General features: G+C 30.6%; 1 protein-coding gene and 1 long non-coding RNA gene across 2 annotated transcripts in view; one reads left to right on the top strand and one right to left on the bottom strand.

The window, feature by feature from the left end:
- Positions 1-16101, bottom strand: part of RyR (Ryanodine receptor) — a 417183-nt gene that overhangs the window by 244661 nt on the left and 156421 nt on the right. The window contains 3 exon segments of the mRNA XM_067275817.1: positions 1225-1418; positions 6825-6989; positions 10846-11023. Coding sequence (XP_067131918.1) covers positions 1225-1418; positions 6825-6989; positions 10846-11023 — 537 coding nt within the window.
- LOC136979862 (uncharacterized) overlaps positions 1-16101 on the top strand; it is a 233162-nt gene that overhangs the window by 70424 nt on the left and 146637 nt on the right. The gene's annotated exons all lie outside the window — the stretch shown is intronic.

Genomic DNA, 16101 nt, shown 5'->3' with positions numbered 1-16101 from the left:
TTGGTATTCAGCGGACTGTTTCGTCGTTCATCCACCATTGTTTTTTTTTTCTGAGCTGCCATGTGCTAGACACCTGTAAAGTCTGTGAATATACTGTATATAAGAATTGTGTACATAAAAATTAGTTTTTAGTGCAGTGGTTTCCAACCTGTGGGGTGCGCCCCCCTAGGGGGCCGCGAGACTGTTGCAAGGGGGGCATGCAGCTGTTTCCAAAATATCATTTTCGAATACAAACCAAAAAAGTCGAATAGGTGTCAAAAAAATGAATCAGCAAAATAGATATACGTAATCCACAATCCTCGCCGCAAATTTTTCGGGTACAAATGCTAAAACATCCATCCATACTCTTGCTGGAACGAAAACATCTCGCTTTCGCGTTTGGAGCCAAGCGCTGGCGGGGCAAGGAAACAAAAGTCAAGTGCTCGGAACATCCCAGGTATTCTCGTGCTTACTCGCGCCAAACTTCAGTAAACAGAAGCATCTGTTTTTTTTTCTGTTTTCTATGAACAGAATTAGTTCGTTAGTAGTGCTTGCGATAACCACGTTGATATATAGAATGAAACGCTTCGCTTTGGTAACTTCTAAATTAATATTGAGGTAAATTTCATAACTGTTACAATAGTACATTATTTTTAGTACATTTAAAATTATTATTTCTTATAATAAATAATTATTTTTTTATGTATATTTTTACATAATATTGTATATTATTTTGTAGCCCATTAAATAAATTATAATATCAGTTGAGTATTTATGAAATTAGATTGTTAGAAAAATTAAGGGGGCGCAACAATTTTTTTAAGGGGGGAGCGCAGGTACAAAAAGGTTGGAAACCACTGTTTTAGTGTCTCCTGGTATGATTGTTACTCGTGGTAATCATTTCTCTATCACTTTCCGGCAAGTTTCTGCATTACGGTGACTTGCAAATCCCACAAATGCATTATAAAACATTGTATATTTAATTTAATTTATTAGATTACAAAAGAAATAACTGTATTTGAAAGATATCCAAACAGATATACTAAGAACATCAATTCAAATCTATCACACTCAACAATAGCCATTTACACCCACCTTTTAATAATTTTGATTGTTAATTATCATGTGACAATCATTTCATATATTTTTCAAATATTTTATAGCTTTTTTAAACTTGTTTGAACTTTTAAATTTAATTATAGTTATATCAGATTTAGCTGTTTACAAATGATTTTCTTTTCTAACCTGAGTAGCTTTTCATGTTCAATCAGTTCTAGTACATCTATACAACGATCTTCTTCTGGAATGTGAACAGCTAACATAGAAACAGGGTCTTCACATAACATGCTCCATCCTCTAACTTCTGATAATTTCAATGCATGAGGCTTAAGATATTGATTTGGAACTCTTGCCCATTGATGAGGTTGTAAACATTGAACCTATAAATAAATATAAATAAAGAAAAATAATAAGATAAGATTTATTTTCTGTTATTGATAACATAGTTAGTGTGTAACATAGATTATAGATTATAACTACTATAACTTAGTGCATATAGTCCACAAAAATATAGTCTGCAAAAAATTGCCAATTTGAAATAAAGCTATTGCATAACCTGCACCAGCATATACCATACCTCCAAATAGGTTGTTTAAAACATGACACTTATCAAGTATATCTTAAATATTAAAAACGTTTTTTTCTTTTTCACTTCTGTTAGTAATTAATTTTAGATGCAATTATAAAATAAGTGAAACAGAAAAAAATAGAATATTTTGAATAGAATGTTCTAAACTGCACAAGTATCAAAAATACAAATAGCTGCTAAGCAATATCTTATTATTATTTTGCTTTGTTTCTGTTTCATTTAACAAATAATATTAATAAAACAATAATAATAACAATAATAATAAACGCCTTGGTATTGATCTGAAATAGTAATAATACCGGTATTTACCAAATAAGACCCAATCTACCAATATAATAATAAACTTGCCAACTTTTAATTAGAAGTTTAATTATCTATATTTCAGCAAATAATGGTTTTACTGGATTAAAACTTATTCTATCTGACAGAAACTAAGTGGTGTTGTTTAACAACATTGATTAAAGTGAGAATTGTTATGCAAAAAATAAATGAAAGAGAACTAAAGATGAGGTATATCTATAAAAGCTTTTGTAAGTTTTCAGGAAAAAATAAATGGGGGATGAATATGTCTGCAGTATGAAAAGATTTTTCACATTTTAATAAAGACACTTTTAGTAAGTTTAAACAAAAGAAAAGTTGTTTGAGGGTTTTTAATAAACTGTAAGTTAAAACTGACAGGTAACTCATAACATTACATAATCTCCATGTACTTTCAAATTAACTTTTAAATTGCCTATGAAAATTACATGAGTGTTGTCACTTTCCATTGAACCCACATAACATTGATTTTTAAGATAACATGTTCTCTAAGGTTTGCTTAGACCATCTACTCAGGCCTGACATAGTCTAACCAAGATAGACAAACCTTCACACATATAAATGAAACATATATATATATATACTAGAAATGGTAACTGACTGAATTACAGAAAAATTTGAATAAAAATGAACAATAAATTAATAACAGATACAAAATTGAACATACATTGGATAATGTAATAGATTTGTCCACATTTTTTGTAGTAAGTACACAATGTAAAAAAAAATTTTCTGATTTAAAAATCAACTGATTTTGCATAAAATAACATTTCATCTATCTATAAATTAGTCCATATATATAAACCAGTTATTACAAACAATGTCTTAAATGTACATATCATCAAAATCTGAACAAATTTTGCAACTCATCTATTAATAAAATTCAATACATGAGCTTCAATCTGATAAAAAGTTTAATAGATAAATTATTCATTTAATTAAATCATTTGAAAAAATTTAGAAAAAATAACATAAAAGAAGATCTACTGTACTCTTTCATAAACCAGATGAGTTGCGTGTTACATTATCTTGACCCAAAAAATATATCTCGTGTAGATTTATAAAAATCTAAATCCTGTTTAAGATAATTAAGATAACTTTCTTTTCAAAATCATTCTAAAACTATTTAATTCAATTAAATGTTTATTTAATACAGTAAAAATTGTGAAAACCAGAATTGCACAGGACTTAAACTTTCTGGCTTAAACATGTTTTCCATCTTAAGCAGGCAGAACAAGATGATGGTCACTGCTTCAAAATGTAAACTATTTTTTTTTTTACCAATTTTCAATCTGGACATAGTATTTTCTATATTCATTGAAGTAATCTCAAAAGAAAGTACAGTACTTTCTTCAGATATTGACTATATGTGAAGAAAGTACAGCAAGAGAATTGTTCTGCTTTCCTGATGCATAGAAAGACATGTTTAAAAAAATTTTGCCAAATATGTTGAATACTTTATTTTTAATTATAACTAAGACAAATGCAGAGAATTTGAGAGTATCAAATTTCAGTTCTATTATAAAGCTTGAATTTAAGCAAGTAAACCACCTAAGATAGTATCTAAAAGCTTATATTTTCAGTGAGAAAACATAGTTTTACTTAGAACACTCATCCTTTTTTTGTATTGAGAATATATTAATGGATATATATTTTATTTTTCTATGGCCTTTTTCTTTTATTTTGAGATTACTTCAATGAATATAGAAAATACTATGTCCAGATTGAAAATTGGTAAAAAAAAAATAGTTTACATTTTGAAGCAGTGACCATCATCTTGTTCTGCCTGCTTAAGATGGAAAACATGTTTAAGCCAGAAAGTTTAAGTCTTTCAGAAAGTTTAAGTCCTTTAGAAAGTTTAAGTGTCTTCAAGATGTCTTTGTTATATAAACTCACACAATAATTAAAATACTGGACTTCTCTATGCCAAACTAGGGGTTCCCAAACTTTATCAGTCTGCAGCGCACTTACAGGTTTAGTATTTTGTCCTGGCACCCATATCAAAATATGTGTACAATGACATAAATCAGGTACAGAAATGAAAACAACTCTTAAGATAAACCTCACAATGTGAAGCTCACATTTATTAAAATTGAATCACAAGAACCATCAAACTAAAATATGAAAATACAGAAAAATATGAAATAAATGGTGAAAACCTTCAACAAGAAATAAGTTAATGTGATGGGTGAGCTTGCTGATTGCTACACATTTTTTCAAAATGCGGAATAAGGTTTGACACTGCCACTCTCATTTCTTGCTCCACATCGATTTTTGAAGTGATATTTGCTTTTTATTACAGCTAGAGCTGAAAATCCAGCTTTGCATTAATACATTGTTGCAAAGGGAATGAGGATCCTTACAGTCTTTGAACTGAGAGTTGGATATTGATTTTTGATTGATATCCAAAACTTCACTAAATCGGAAGAAGCAAATTTTGTTTTTAGGCTGTTGTCACAAATAGAGAATTCAATTAGACTCTCTTCTTCCTGCAAAGTGAATTCTGGTGGAGCTTGAGCACAGAAAGAATCTTGGATCCACACAAATTTCTTGGCATTGTCTTCCTGAAAGTATTTTGCAAACCAGTCACTGAGCTTTGAGAGGTGTTCGTTGAAAAGGGACAGCAAGCCTTGTGAAACAACAACTTTATTACAAGCCACATATTTATGCAATTCAGTGAAACAATGTTGACCGCCATCCTCATTGATTTTCCTTATCCACAACTACAGCTTTTTCCTAAATGCTGCAACTTTCTCTAAAAGTTTCAAAATGTGCATGTTATTGCCTTGCAGAGACAGATTAAAGGCATTCAGCTTGTCAAATATATGGCACAAATACGCTAGTTTCAGCAAAAAGTTGGGTTTGACAAAGTACCTGGAGTATTCATGACCTTCCGCTTGTAAAAAAGTGTGAATTTCTTGACGTAGCTCAAATGCATGGGATAAGATGTTGCCACATGAAAGCCATTGTGAACTACAGTAGTATAGCAGTGATGTATGTTCAACTCCCATGTCAATGCATAGCTTTTTGAAAAATCTGGCTTTCAGTGGTCTAGTTTTTATATAGTCTAATGTAGCTCTCAATTGAATTTGGTATTAGAACATTCTAATATCAAATTCAAGTGTGAGCTCATTGACTTTGATGCAAGTGCTTCCCTATGAATGATGCAATGGGTCCACATAGCATGCAGTGCTTTGCTGAGAATAAGCACCTGCAGTCCTCCAAAGCAACCAGACATTGATCAAGCTCCATCAGTACATATACCAATGTGATTTTCTCAATCCAAATCATTTTCAGTTATAAACTTGTCAAGCATCTGAAATAAGTCTTGAGCCTTTGCACTTCCAATGATGCTTTTGCAGAGCAGGAGGTTTCAATGATATCATCCAGGAAGCATACATAACAAATAAGATGTGCGTCTTTGTTACTATCAGTAGCCTCATCAAGTTGCAGACCAAATTCCCTGCCTTTCATTTTCTCTGTTAATTGGTCATTGAGATCCAGAGCTATATGATGGATTCTTTGATTAATAATGTTGTCTGACAAAAGTACCTTTGAAATTAATTTTCCCACTGATTCTCCCAGTATAATATTAATCATGTCACGAGCAGCCAGTATAATAAGCTCTTCTGCGATGGTGTGAGATTTTTTGCACTTTGCCATTCTGTATGTGACCTTAAAAGATGCTAGCAGTGCATTGCTTGGTACTGAAGCTTGTTTAGTAAACACACTTTTTTCCTTTTGTAAATCTTGCAACTTCCTACTAAAGAATTTGCGAGATTTTTCAACCATGTTAGAGTGATTGGTCTTGAGATGTCGCTTTAGCTTACTTGGGAGCATACACTCGGGTGCTAGAACTTTTAAACAGAGCACACACTGCAGTCTCTCTTCATTGTTTACTTCTACTGAAGTAAAGCCAAAATTCAAATAGTTATCATTGTATTTACGATATTTCCATTTCTTTGTTACCCCTCCACTTGTCGATGCTTGATCACTCTCACTTGAACTGCCAACTTGCTTATTTAATAAAAATCTTCTCTTTTTTCTTATGACTATATGAAAATACAAAGCAACACACTGAAACAAAGCAGTCACTCCTTTGGTAGCAGGCATCTTAAAACCATTTACTTTCAAATGTTTACTTTTTGAATGTTATTTAGGAACTGAACTGGTTTGCTGAAGTAATGCCATATTTATACTAGCCACACCACCTACTTAGAACTTTCGCAAAACTTTGACAATGTCCAATAGTATGCTATATAAGTCTTCTAGAAAGTTCTACAAGCTACAAAAACGATCTAGTCTAGATAAAAAGTTTCATTAGCTTCAAAGCCCTTGCGGTGCCCCTGTTTACTCTTTATGGCACCCCAGGGTGCCGCGGCACACACGCGAGCCCCTGCTCTATGCTATTGAAGATATTAATATTCATAAAAATTTTTACATATAAAAGAAAGTGTTGTTAAATTTACACTTGCACGATAAGAATACACACAAATAGCATTTATATATGAATGTACTGTACTTATAATTTAGATTATACATATCTACTGGCTCAAGATAAAAGGTCCTATTTCCAAAAACATACAAAATCAAGTTGTATACTTGGCGTCATATCTGATTTTCAATTTTTTTGGAGATATAGCCTTTTTGCCTAGGGTTGGTAAATAAACTCTACATCTATATTAAGTAATTTAATTTGATGATAATAAGATAATAAGATGAATTGAATCTAACATTCAAATAAATAAATAAAATATAAAATACAGTGGAATATAAGTAAAAAAATAAAAAATAATAATATTCAGAAATGATAACAGTCTGTAGAGATGATAACATTACAAAATAAATAAAATATCTAATTTCTAAAAAAATTTATTACCTTTAATCTTGGTGGACATTGTGGAACTAATACTTTTCCTGTACTTTGTAGCACTGCAGCAGATAAAGGCAAAGTAGTACGTGTTCTACCTAATTCAAACTGTAAAATTTCCTTACTAGTGGCTTCAAAAAACACAGCAGGGAAAAGTTTAGTACCTGGTTCCACCTAATTAATAAGATAATAAAATTAAATTGCTAATTCATTTATATAAACTAAATAATAGATTAAATTTCAAACAATTTTAATAAAGTGAATATAATTTAAGAATTAAGAAATCTGTTAGCTTTCTGATGGATAAAAAATGGACAAGCATCTAGAGTGGAGTACAGACATTCCTTGACTTGTGACGTTTTGACATATGATAATTTACATATGTGTTGGCCGATGCAAAAGCATGGAAAAATGATTAGAATTTAAATTTAAGCTGCTCTACTGATACATTAAAGATGTTTCTTGACTTCTTATATATATATACATACATACACCATGTTATACCTCTTTGTATTTTACAGTATACCCATTATGTCTGCAAAATGTCCCACTGTCTCCTGCTACTAATAAAAAGGAGATGAGAAAGGCTATTATTCTCAATGAGAAACTTAGGATGATATCTAAGCATAACAGTTATGATGAGTGCTCATGAATTTGGGCTATCACAATCAACAGCAGGCCAAACTCATATTACATACAGTATAATCTTGGATATAGCCTATTATTTTTATTTTTTATTTTCAACTTACAATGTGTTTTTTGGAATTAATTCCATCACGACTGTATATATCAGAGATGACCAACACGTGGGTCATCTCTGATATAACTATGGTCGACCAGTCGACCATAGTTACTATCGACATAGTTACAGACGACTGGTCGACCAGGACCAAGGACCGTGGTCGACCAGTTCGATCGCAAAGGTTTTGAAAGTAGCCCGCGAAGCTAAAGTTGAATAATTTGCTTTCACTTATATTAATGTTTAAAAATCTTAATTCGATAATTTATTCTTACAATAATAGACTGTTAATTGTAGTCGCAACACATGCGCATATAAATGGCAAACGCATAAAATGGCACAAAATCATGTGTCAGACAGTAACGTGGCAGCCCCTGGCTTCAATCCACTTGTTACTCCTTGTTTGTGCACTTGTATTTACTTGTATTTCAAAACAAAAAATTGATCGCAATTAACAGATCAACATTTGGAATCATGTTTGAGAATTGCCTTAAGTTCATATGAGCCAAATTTTGAAAAACTTGCTGCACTTATGCAATGTCAGATTTTGTCCAATTAAACAATTTTATTCATTTGCTTATTCACAGTGTATTTTTTTTAAGTTAATAAGTATTTCATCTCAAAAAATAAAAAAATTATAATTAACATTTTTTTCTTTATTTGCTAAAATTTTTTTTGTGTATTTATTTCTTTACATTGTAATTTTTTTAATAAATATATATAATATTTAATAATATTATTGTGCTTCATAAAATAAAAAAATATAATTATTTGTTTTCTTTATTTGCCATAATATTTTTTTAGTTAAAATTCTTGTTAATTATTTATTAAAATATCTATGCAAAATTTGAAAAATCCTAAAATTGTTTGCCCATATTCATAGTCGCCCGCAGACTATATTCTACTGAAAAAGTAGCCCTAAAGGATAAAAGTTTGGCCACACCTGGTATATATGATCAGCCTTCAACAAGAATAGTAAAGAAACCAATCATAATGTTAAAAGTTACAAGATCTATCACTAAAATTATTGGAGAACATACACATAGCATTGTGGCAAATCAAATGAGTAAAAAACTGAAACTCTAGATCAGGAATTCTTAATTTTTATGTCATAAATCCCCATAAAATTCTGATAAAAGCTAATAGCCTTCTTGAAAAATGTTCATAAATAAATCTAGAAAAAATATTGCACTAAATTATTGCATTAAAAATTGATTATCTTTAGAGCAGAGTTTTGTAATAGATATCAATCAATATATATTAGAGTCCTGGAAACTCAACTCTTGATAATTTGACATTTCGTATAACTTGTATTGTTAAAAACAAAAAGTAAAAATATAATCCTATTTATACCACTATAACTTAACATTAGGATTAAATAAGTTATCATTCTTCACTGGCAACACTTGATAATAGTATAAATTCCATGTGTTAACAAAGAATATATCCCTTTTTCCAAAGTTCCACTGCAAAATGCCAAAATGCATATGTTACTAACTCAAAAGTAGATACTGAATAGCCAATATTTTTAAAATTTAAATTTAACTAGATAGAAATAGAGACTATTGGTACATAGATAATACATATATGAATTGACACATATAATACCTTGTAATATACATATAATACCTTGTAATATACATATAATAATAAAACATTATCTAAAGGTAAATTTTTATATCTTCTGTAGCAAAATAATTATTTTATGATAGATTGTACTGTAGACTTTCTTTTGCTCTGAATGTGATAAATGAGATTAATTTGTAGTAATGTATTATAAGTTGTGAACAACCCACCCCAGAGTCCATAAAACTCATCAATTTTGGTAACTTGTTGACTTTTTCATCCACATTAAGTTGAGTTTGCAGGACTCTGCTGTATGTATTAACATAACAATTTTGGAAAAAATATTATAATTTTCCATAGAATAAAATTCAATTATAGTAGTACTGATATTAAAAAGTTGTTTTAAATGATTTTTAAAATTTTGTGGCACACTGATTAAGAACTACTAGTTTAAAATAATTTAGAATTTTGTGCTTTTTTGTATATTTACATTTTAAAATGAAACAATTTTAATTATTTGCTTTTTTCCTAAAGATGAACTGTAATGCTCTAAAGTATTTCAGAACTTGTATCTTATATATGTCCAATTTCAATAAAACAACTTTGGTTTATGCTGAATCAATCTTATTAAATAAAAATTTAATAAACTTGTGAATTTCAAATTAAAAGTTGATAGAAATTGAAGTTTCACCAAATGCATTCAAGCTTTATTACTGAAGTGTGAAGTTTATTTCATTTTGTACAGTCATTTTTATCACATCAATAGAATATGAAAAATACATATATAAAAATAGTAATAATAATACTAAAAATATAATTTTAAATGAGCAATTATTTATTGTGACATCATCACAATTCTAGGCTGCAATTTTTAATCATACTCTTTATTCAATTTTAAATATATTCTCTCAATCTCAAACTAACAATGTCTTGCCCCTGTACATCATACTTTTCCTGATAACAACAGTCATGCCAGTCATCTATGTAACTCCATTCAGAGAAAAATTATAGAATTGAATTCATATAACTTCCAGTCTAGACCAGAAGTTCATATTTAGTTAATTGGGGCCTCCTTCCCCTAAGCCTTTCATATCTGGTCTTGACTTTAATCTAACATCAATCTTTAAATTAAGGAAGGACAGACAGGTAAATGACAGTGGAAATTTATAGGTCTACAATTTTTTCAAATTGCAGCCCAATTATATATAAAAGATTAATACTGGTTTGACAGATTATAAAACATTCTAATCTAACTGGAATTTTTTACTGTTTTAAATTCAGCAAATGACAAATTATTGGTGAATTCCATGAATTAGACATATTTGAAAAAGAAAAATGTTAACCATTCTGTGTTAATCTGAACTTAAATCAAAAAGCATCATGATCTGAAAACTCCCTTTACAAAGCACAAAAAACAATTCTCATCTTTGTAAGTTTCTTTAGATTAAATAAGACATTTTATAGAAGTTTGTTGATATTTTAAAATTTTCATAATAATAATTCTAATTAAGGAATGTCAAATATATTTAACACTGTAAAACTGCATTATTAATTTATATTTACTGTATGTTCTAATTAAAATATATTTGATATTAGATTTAATACTGTTGATACAATAAGATACTTATTAATAAATCAAACTAAGATTATTAAATTTTTTTTACTTCATATAAATCTTTATTATATTCAAATATACTTTATCAAAATAATGTTTATTTTTTTTACCTGAAATCTATGTTTAGTTGGTTTCCCATCAGCTGTAAATGTTACTGTTCCCATTGATATATCGACATGACAACCAACATACATCCCTTGATTAACACTCCTTGATGAGGAATCACCAGCATTAACTTCAGCATGTAATTGACCAGCACATACCATATAACAATCTTGTCTTTCATGTCTAAATTAAATTATACATATTCAAATTCATATTTTAAATAAATAAATATAGATGATAATATTAAATTTTAATTTATTTTATTTACACTTTAGTAATTTAATAAGTCCAATTTATGATAAAATTATAACTATTATAAAGTTATCTAATTTAATTTAAGTTAATTTAAATATATCAGCAAGTATTAAAAACTTACTTAAATGCCTCTTTAATATAATTATAAAATTTTTTTAAAGTAATCTAATTACATTAACACATAATGTGCAGTTGTTTTCAGACAGATGTTCTTAATAAATTTTGACTTTTTGATTATTGACAATAAAAATAAAATTCTTGACAATTTTTTAGGAAAAGTCAGTTATATTTATTGTTTAACTATTTTGTTTTATAACTATATTTATTTAGAAGTCTAAATGATTGAACTATAAAATCCATCCAATGAACAAAGCGATAATAAATACAGATACATCGCACTATTGATTGAACTATGAAAAATTATATAGAAACTACACTAAACTTAAATATTTCAAATATAATTCAAATTTTTTTAAAACTACTTTGAAAACAAAAGTTTTAAATGTTAGAAAAACTTTAATATAAAATTTAACATAAATTTAAAATTCATAAAATAACAATTCTAAAATATTAAATAAATTTCAAAACACCATAGTTATTCACTGCTGATTTCATATGTAAAATAGCACAATTTTATCAATAAAATTTTTAGATGTATAAAATCTATAAACACAAGAACAAATACATGTTGTACTCTTGTGTTTGTAAAAACAGGTGTATCCAGACTCCCTTGATACCAAAGCAATCAGTTTCGTTACTTTATAATAAAACTAAATATAATAATGTATATCACATGACTTCAATTAGGTAAATAAGTAATTCTAAGGTTAGTGAATAACATTCTCTAAAATATGACAGTCATATGCTTTGGTCCCCAATCTTTGATCATCACTCATATTCTCAAAATCCTGAATAAGCCACTGTGTAGAAGTATAAACTCATTGTCAATAGTCTGAAATATTAAGGCCAAATGATTGCCAGACTAGATTGAGTTAACATTTAGTTTTTAATATAGCAGTAATATAACTCAATCTAGTCTGGCAATCATTTGGCTTTAATATAACTATTAGACTTATAGATGTTTATATTTGTCTGGAAGACACTATTCAAAAGAAGATCTCTTAAATCTATTATTTATATGAGAGAGAGTCAAAAAGTAAGTTGCAATTGGCAAGAATTTTTTGTTGATAAATGATATTTAGATGAGACCTTGGTGGCAACATTGGTAATACTTCCAGCTAACAAGGAGTAGCAGATTTGTCAACTTGGTTGCAGAAGTTAATCAGTTTTCAGTCATGAAAGATGTGTTATTTGGATGTAGCATCCAAATTGAAAGTTCATGCAGAAACTCATTTCTTACGGGTAAAAAGATGTAACCCCACTGAAATTCAATGCCAGCTGAGGGAAGTGTACAGTGAGGAAGCTTTTGCATGACAATGCCATACCTGATTCAGCAGGTATCACGAGGGCCCTACTGGAAAAATTCAAATGGACTGTGTGGGAACATCCTCTCTACAGTCCAGACCTTGAACCTTGTGATTTCCTAGTGTTCAGCTCCATAAGAAAAAAAGACCTTTTAAATTGCAGATACAATTCCAATGAGACATCACAAATGCAACATGAAAATGATTATCAGATGTTGAACAGGAATATCAAGAAGGAATATTTGTGCCATGCTACGATAAATGTTTAAATAAACTTGGTGATTATGTTGAAAAGTAGTACTTGAATTGTACATTCACACAAACAAAAATTTTTGACTCGTATGTTTCATACTTTTATTTTTCATATGAGTGCAACTTACTTTTTGACTCACCCTTGTATATATATATATTAGATTTGACATTTGTAATTATATTAAGTCCTTATTTTTTCATTTATTTATATATATATATAAATGAAAAAATAAGGACTTAATATAATTACAAATGTTTCAGACAGACATTTTTAATATTACATTAAAATTTCATATTTTAAGAAAAATACTTCAAATTTTTTTACTCAAATTTTGAATTTAATGTATACTACTCAAAAGTGAAATTGCAACACTATGAAGAAATGCACATAGCCTCATGCAAATTGCAGGACCAGCAGAGGTGACAGAGATATGAAAATAATTAAAAGAACAAACAAAGATATGCAACAGACACCTGTTTATTCAGTAATGAATATGACCCCCATGGACAACTATACAGGCTGCTATATAGCAAGGCATACTATCAATGAGACAATTAATGGTTGTCTGAAGTATCCGTTGCCAAGCTGTATCCACTGTGGTGGACATGTTGTCTACAATATGTGCACCAATAAAGCAGTGATCCCAGGTATACCTCATGTTGAATGAGGTCCCACAGGCGTTCAATGAGAGAGATCCAGCAAGACTGCCATCCAGGGAAGGATAGGAGTCTCGCTGATGAGTCATTCTTTCAGGCTGGTCAGAGTTTAACATATGACATGAGGTTGGACATTGTCTTGCCAAAACACCATGTCAGTAGCCAAACCACAGGTCCCACAATTCATATGATGTACTGATCCACTGTCAGAGTACTGGAAATGTGCATCAGGGCTGTCCGCTGATCAAACATAATGCCTCCCCAAACCACGATGCCCAGTGTGAAGCAGTTTAAAGCTTGGAGAAAAGGGCTGGCATGTAGCATTCCCTGGAATACTATGACACATGTCCATGACCCTCATTCCTCCACAGACAGAAGCAGGATTCATCCATTAACAATACCTGATGCATTCAGTGGTCCAACTGCAATGACAACAACACCAAGCCAGGTATGCAGCCCTAGTCCATTAACTGCTCACCAAGCTAAGTGAGCAATTAATGAAACCCCAATTGCTGGATGACATGCGTGCATCCTAACTTCATGCAACCCCGTTGCAAATAGTTTGGGTGGACACAGATGCACCTGTTTGAGGTGATAGGTGACTTTGGATGTCACATGCTGTGGCAAACAAGTCCCAGCAAGCCATTCAGCAAATCTGTCAGTATGTTCATTCCGTTCAATCCACTCCTTCTTTGGAGTGTTTGCAGATGTTCCTACATCCATCATATTCAATTGATGCAGGAACATATGCAAACATGCAATGGTACTCACATCGTGCCCAACACATTTGGCAACTGTACACATTGACAAACCAAGGTTGTGCAACTCCAGGATACAGTTTTGTTCCCACCTGTTAACTGGTGATATTCATCAGCTCACTCTCATCTCTGAGGCATTTTCTATGCTTCTTCAAAAATTCAGCTGCTGCAAACCATCGCTGATAGCATTTCCAGCTTGAGCAGGCTGCTGGTCTTTATAGTCCTAAACTGGGTACCACATGACCCTAGGCATATACAAACTTAATCATTTGCATATCTGTCACTTCTATTGTCCTGTAATTTGCATGTGGCTATGTGCATCCCTTCATGGTGTTGCAGTTTTACTTTTAAAGAGCATATATGTTTATGTTCAAAACTTAATAATGGTCTCTTAATTAGGGTGAAAATGTTCATTATAACAGTAATTTTACTTAAAAAAATTGTTAGTATTATTTAAAAATTTTGTAAGGAACTGAGTCCGAACGTTATTTTTATTTTATTATTATTTCTGTTTTATTATCTTTTGTTTGGGGTTTATGTTTATTTAGGACGAAGGTTCCCCACCACTCTCTTGTTAGTAATGAAAAATGAAGATAAAACAACTCACGGAGAAATAAGCGCTGTAGGAAAAATCTTGCGCACTTGCGCTGCCCGGCGGAAGTAACAGTCCGCAGAGAAAAAAAAATGGAGGGGGATCCCCACAATCACTAGTAGAAGAAATACTTGATAAACCGTCTTAAACATCCCAGAAAATTATGATAAATATTTTGTAAACGGTTTATAAGCTTTGTCGGAAACTTAAAGCTGCCAGAAAAGAAAGTTAATGTTAGCAACTAAGTATGTAAATAAGGGGAGTAACCCAGCTCAAGTGTGACGTCACCTCACAGTATAAAACCCGTACGTTAACCGAAGAAGGAGAGGTGATTTCCAAACAGAGGTGAATTCCAAATCGAGGCGACTGTGAGAGCGAGGTAGATTCAAAAGCGAAGTATTTTCTGATAGAAGTCCAGATTGATAATTAAACGATCCAAGGTGCTAAAGAGGAGTTCGATTGACGATTTGACGATATCGAAAGGATTGAGGAAGTAGTTTCTTCGTATAGTGAGGTGACGGATAGACGTTTAATTAGTAAGAGATTTTGTTCATAGTTTCTAAGTATTTGATTGTCGAATTTCAAAGGGGAATTACTATTAAGTTAAGCTAAGTAGCTGAGTTTATTGTCGGGTTGACTTGTTGATTTTCGTTAATAAATTTGGTTTGGATTATTGATATTTGTACGTAGTACATTCTAGTTGCTAATTAAATATATTTGAACTTTTGATCTGACTTGATATTTATCGTTATTATTACTAATTTTTCGGTGCACGCTTAAAAGCCCAGGCCTGGCAAACTAATCTCGAATCCGCGTAAAGTACCCGTTAGGTTAACGGAAGTTTCACCGACCGTAATTATAGTCAGTTTCCTAAGATACTAAAATTAAGTACTTTACAATTTTTATCAGTTGATATTAAAATGCAAAGGAAGGTAAGAAACATTTAATAAAATATAAGATTTAAATGTGAAATTTAGACATTTTTTCTGGAAACAACTGAAAAAAATATCCTAGAATGTTTGACGTAGATATATAAGTAGAGTAACCAGAAGGCATTTCATCATATACAGTAGAGAGTCGTTTATCCGAATCAATTGGGGACTGGGGTTGTTCGGATAACTGATTATGTACGAAAAAATATATTAACCTGTCTGATGTTGAAATTTTTTTCCGTTGCGTGTCGCTTCGTATTGAATTTTTCTCCGTTGTGTGTCGCTTTGTGTTAAATTTTCGTCAACTTTAAGCCTAACGAAAATTTTTATTGATATAATAATAATCAAGGCTATTGTATCGTTAAAAATTATTTCTTTATTTTCTACAAAC

Source organism: Centruroides vittatus, unplaced genomic scaffold (genome assembly GCF_030686945.1).
Source record: "Centruroides vittatus isolate TY-2023 unplaced genomic scaffold, ASM3068694v2 contig_1158, whole genome shotgun sequence".
Taxonomy (NCBI): Eukaryota; Metazoa; Arthropoda; class Arachnida; order Scorpiones; family Buthidae; genus Centruroides; species Centruroides vittatus.
The sequence above is the reverse complement of the archived record's forward strand: the minus strand, read 5'-3'. Positions and strand labels throughout refer to the sequence as shown.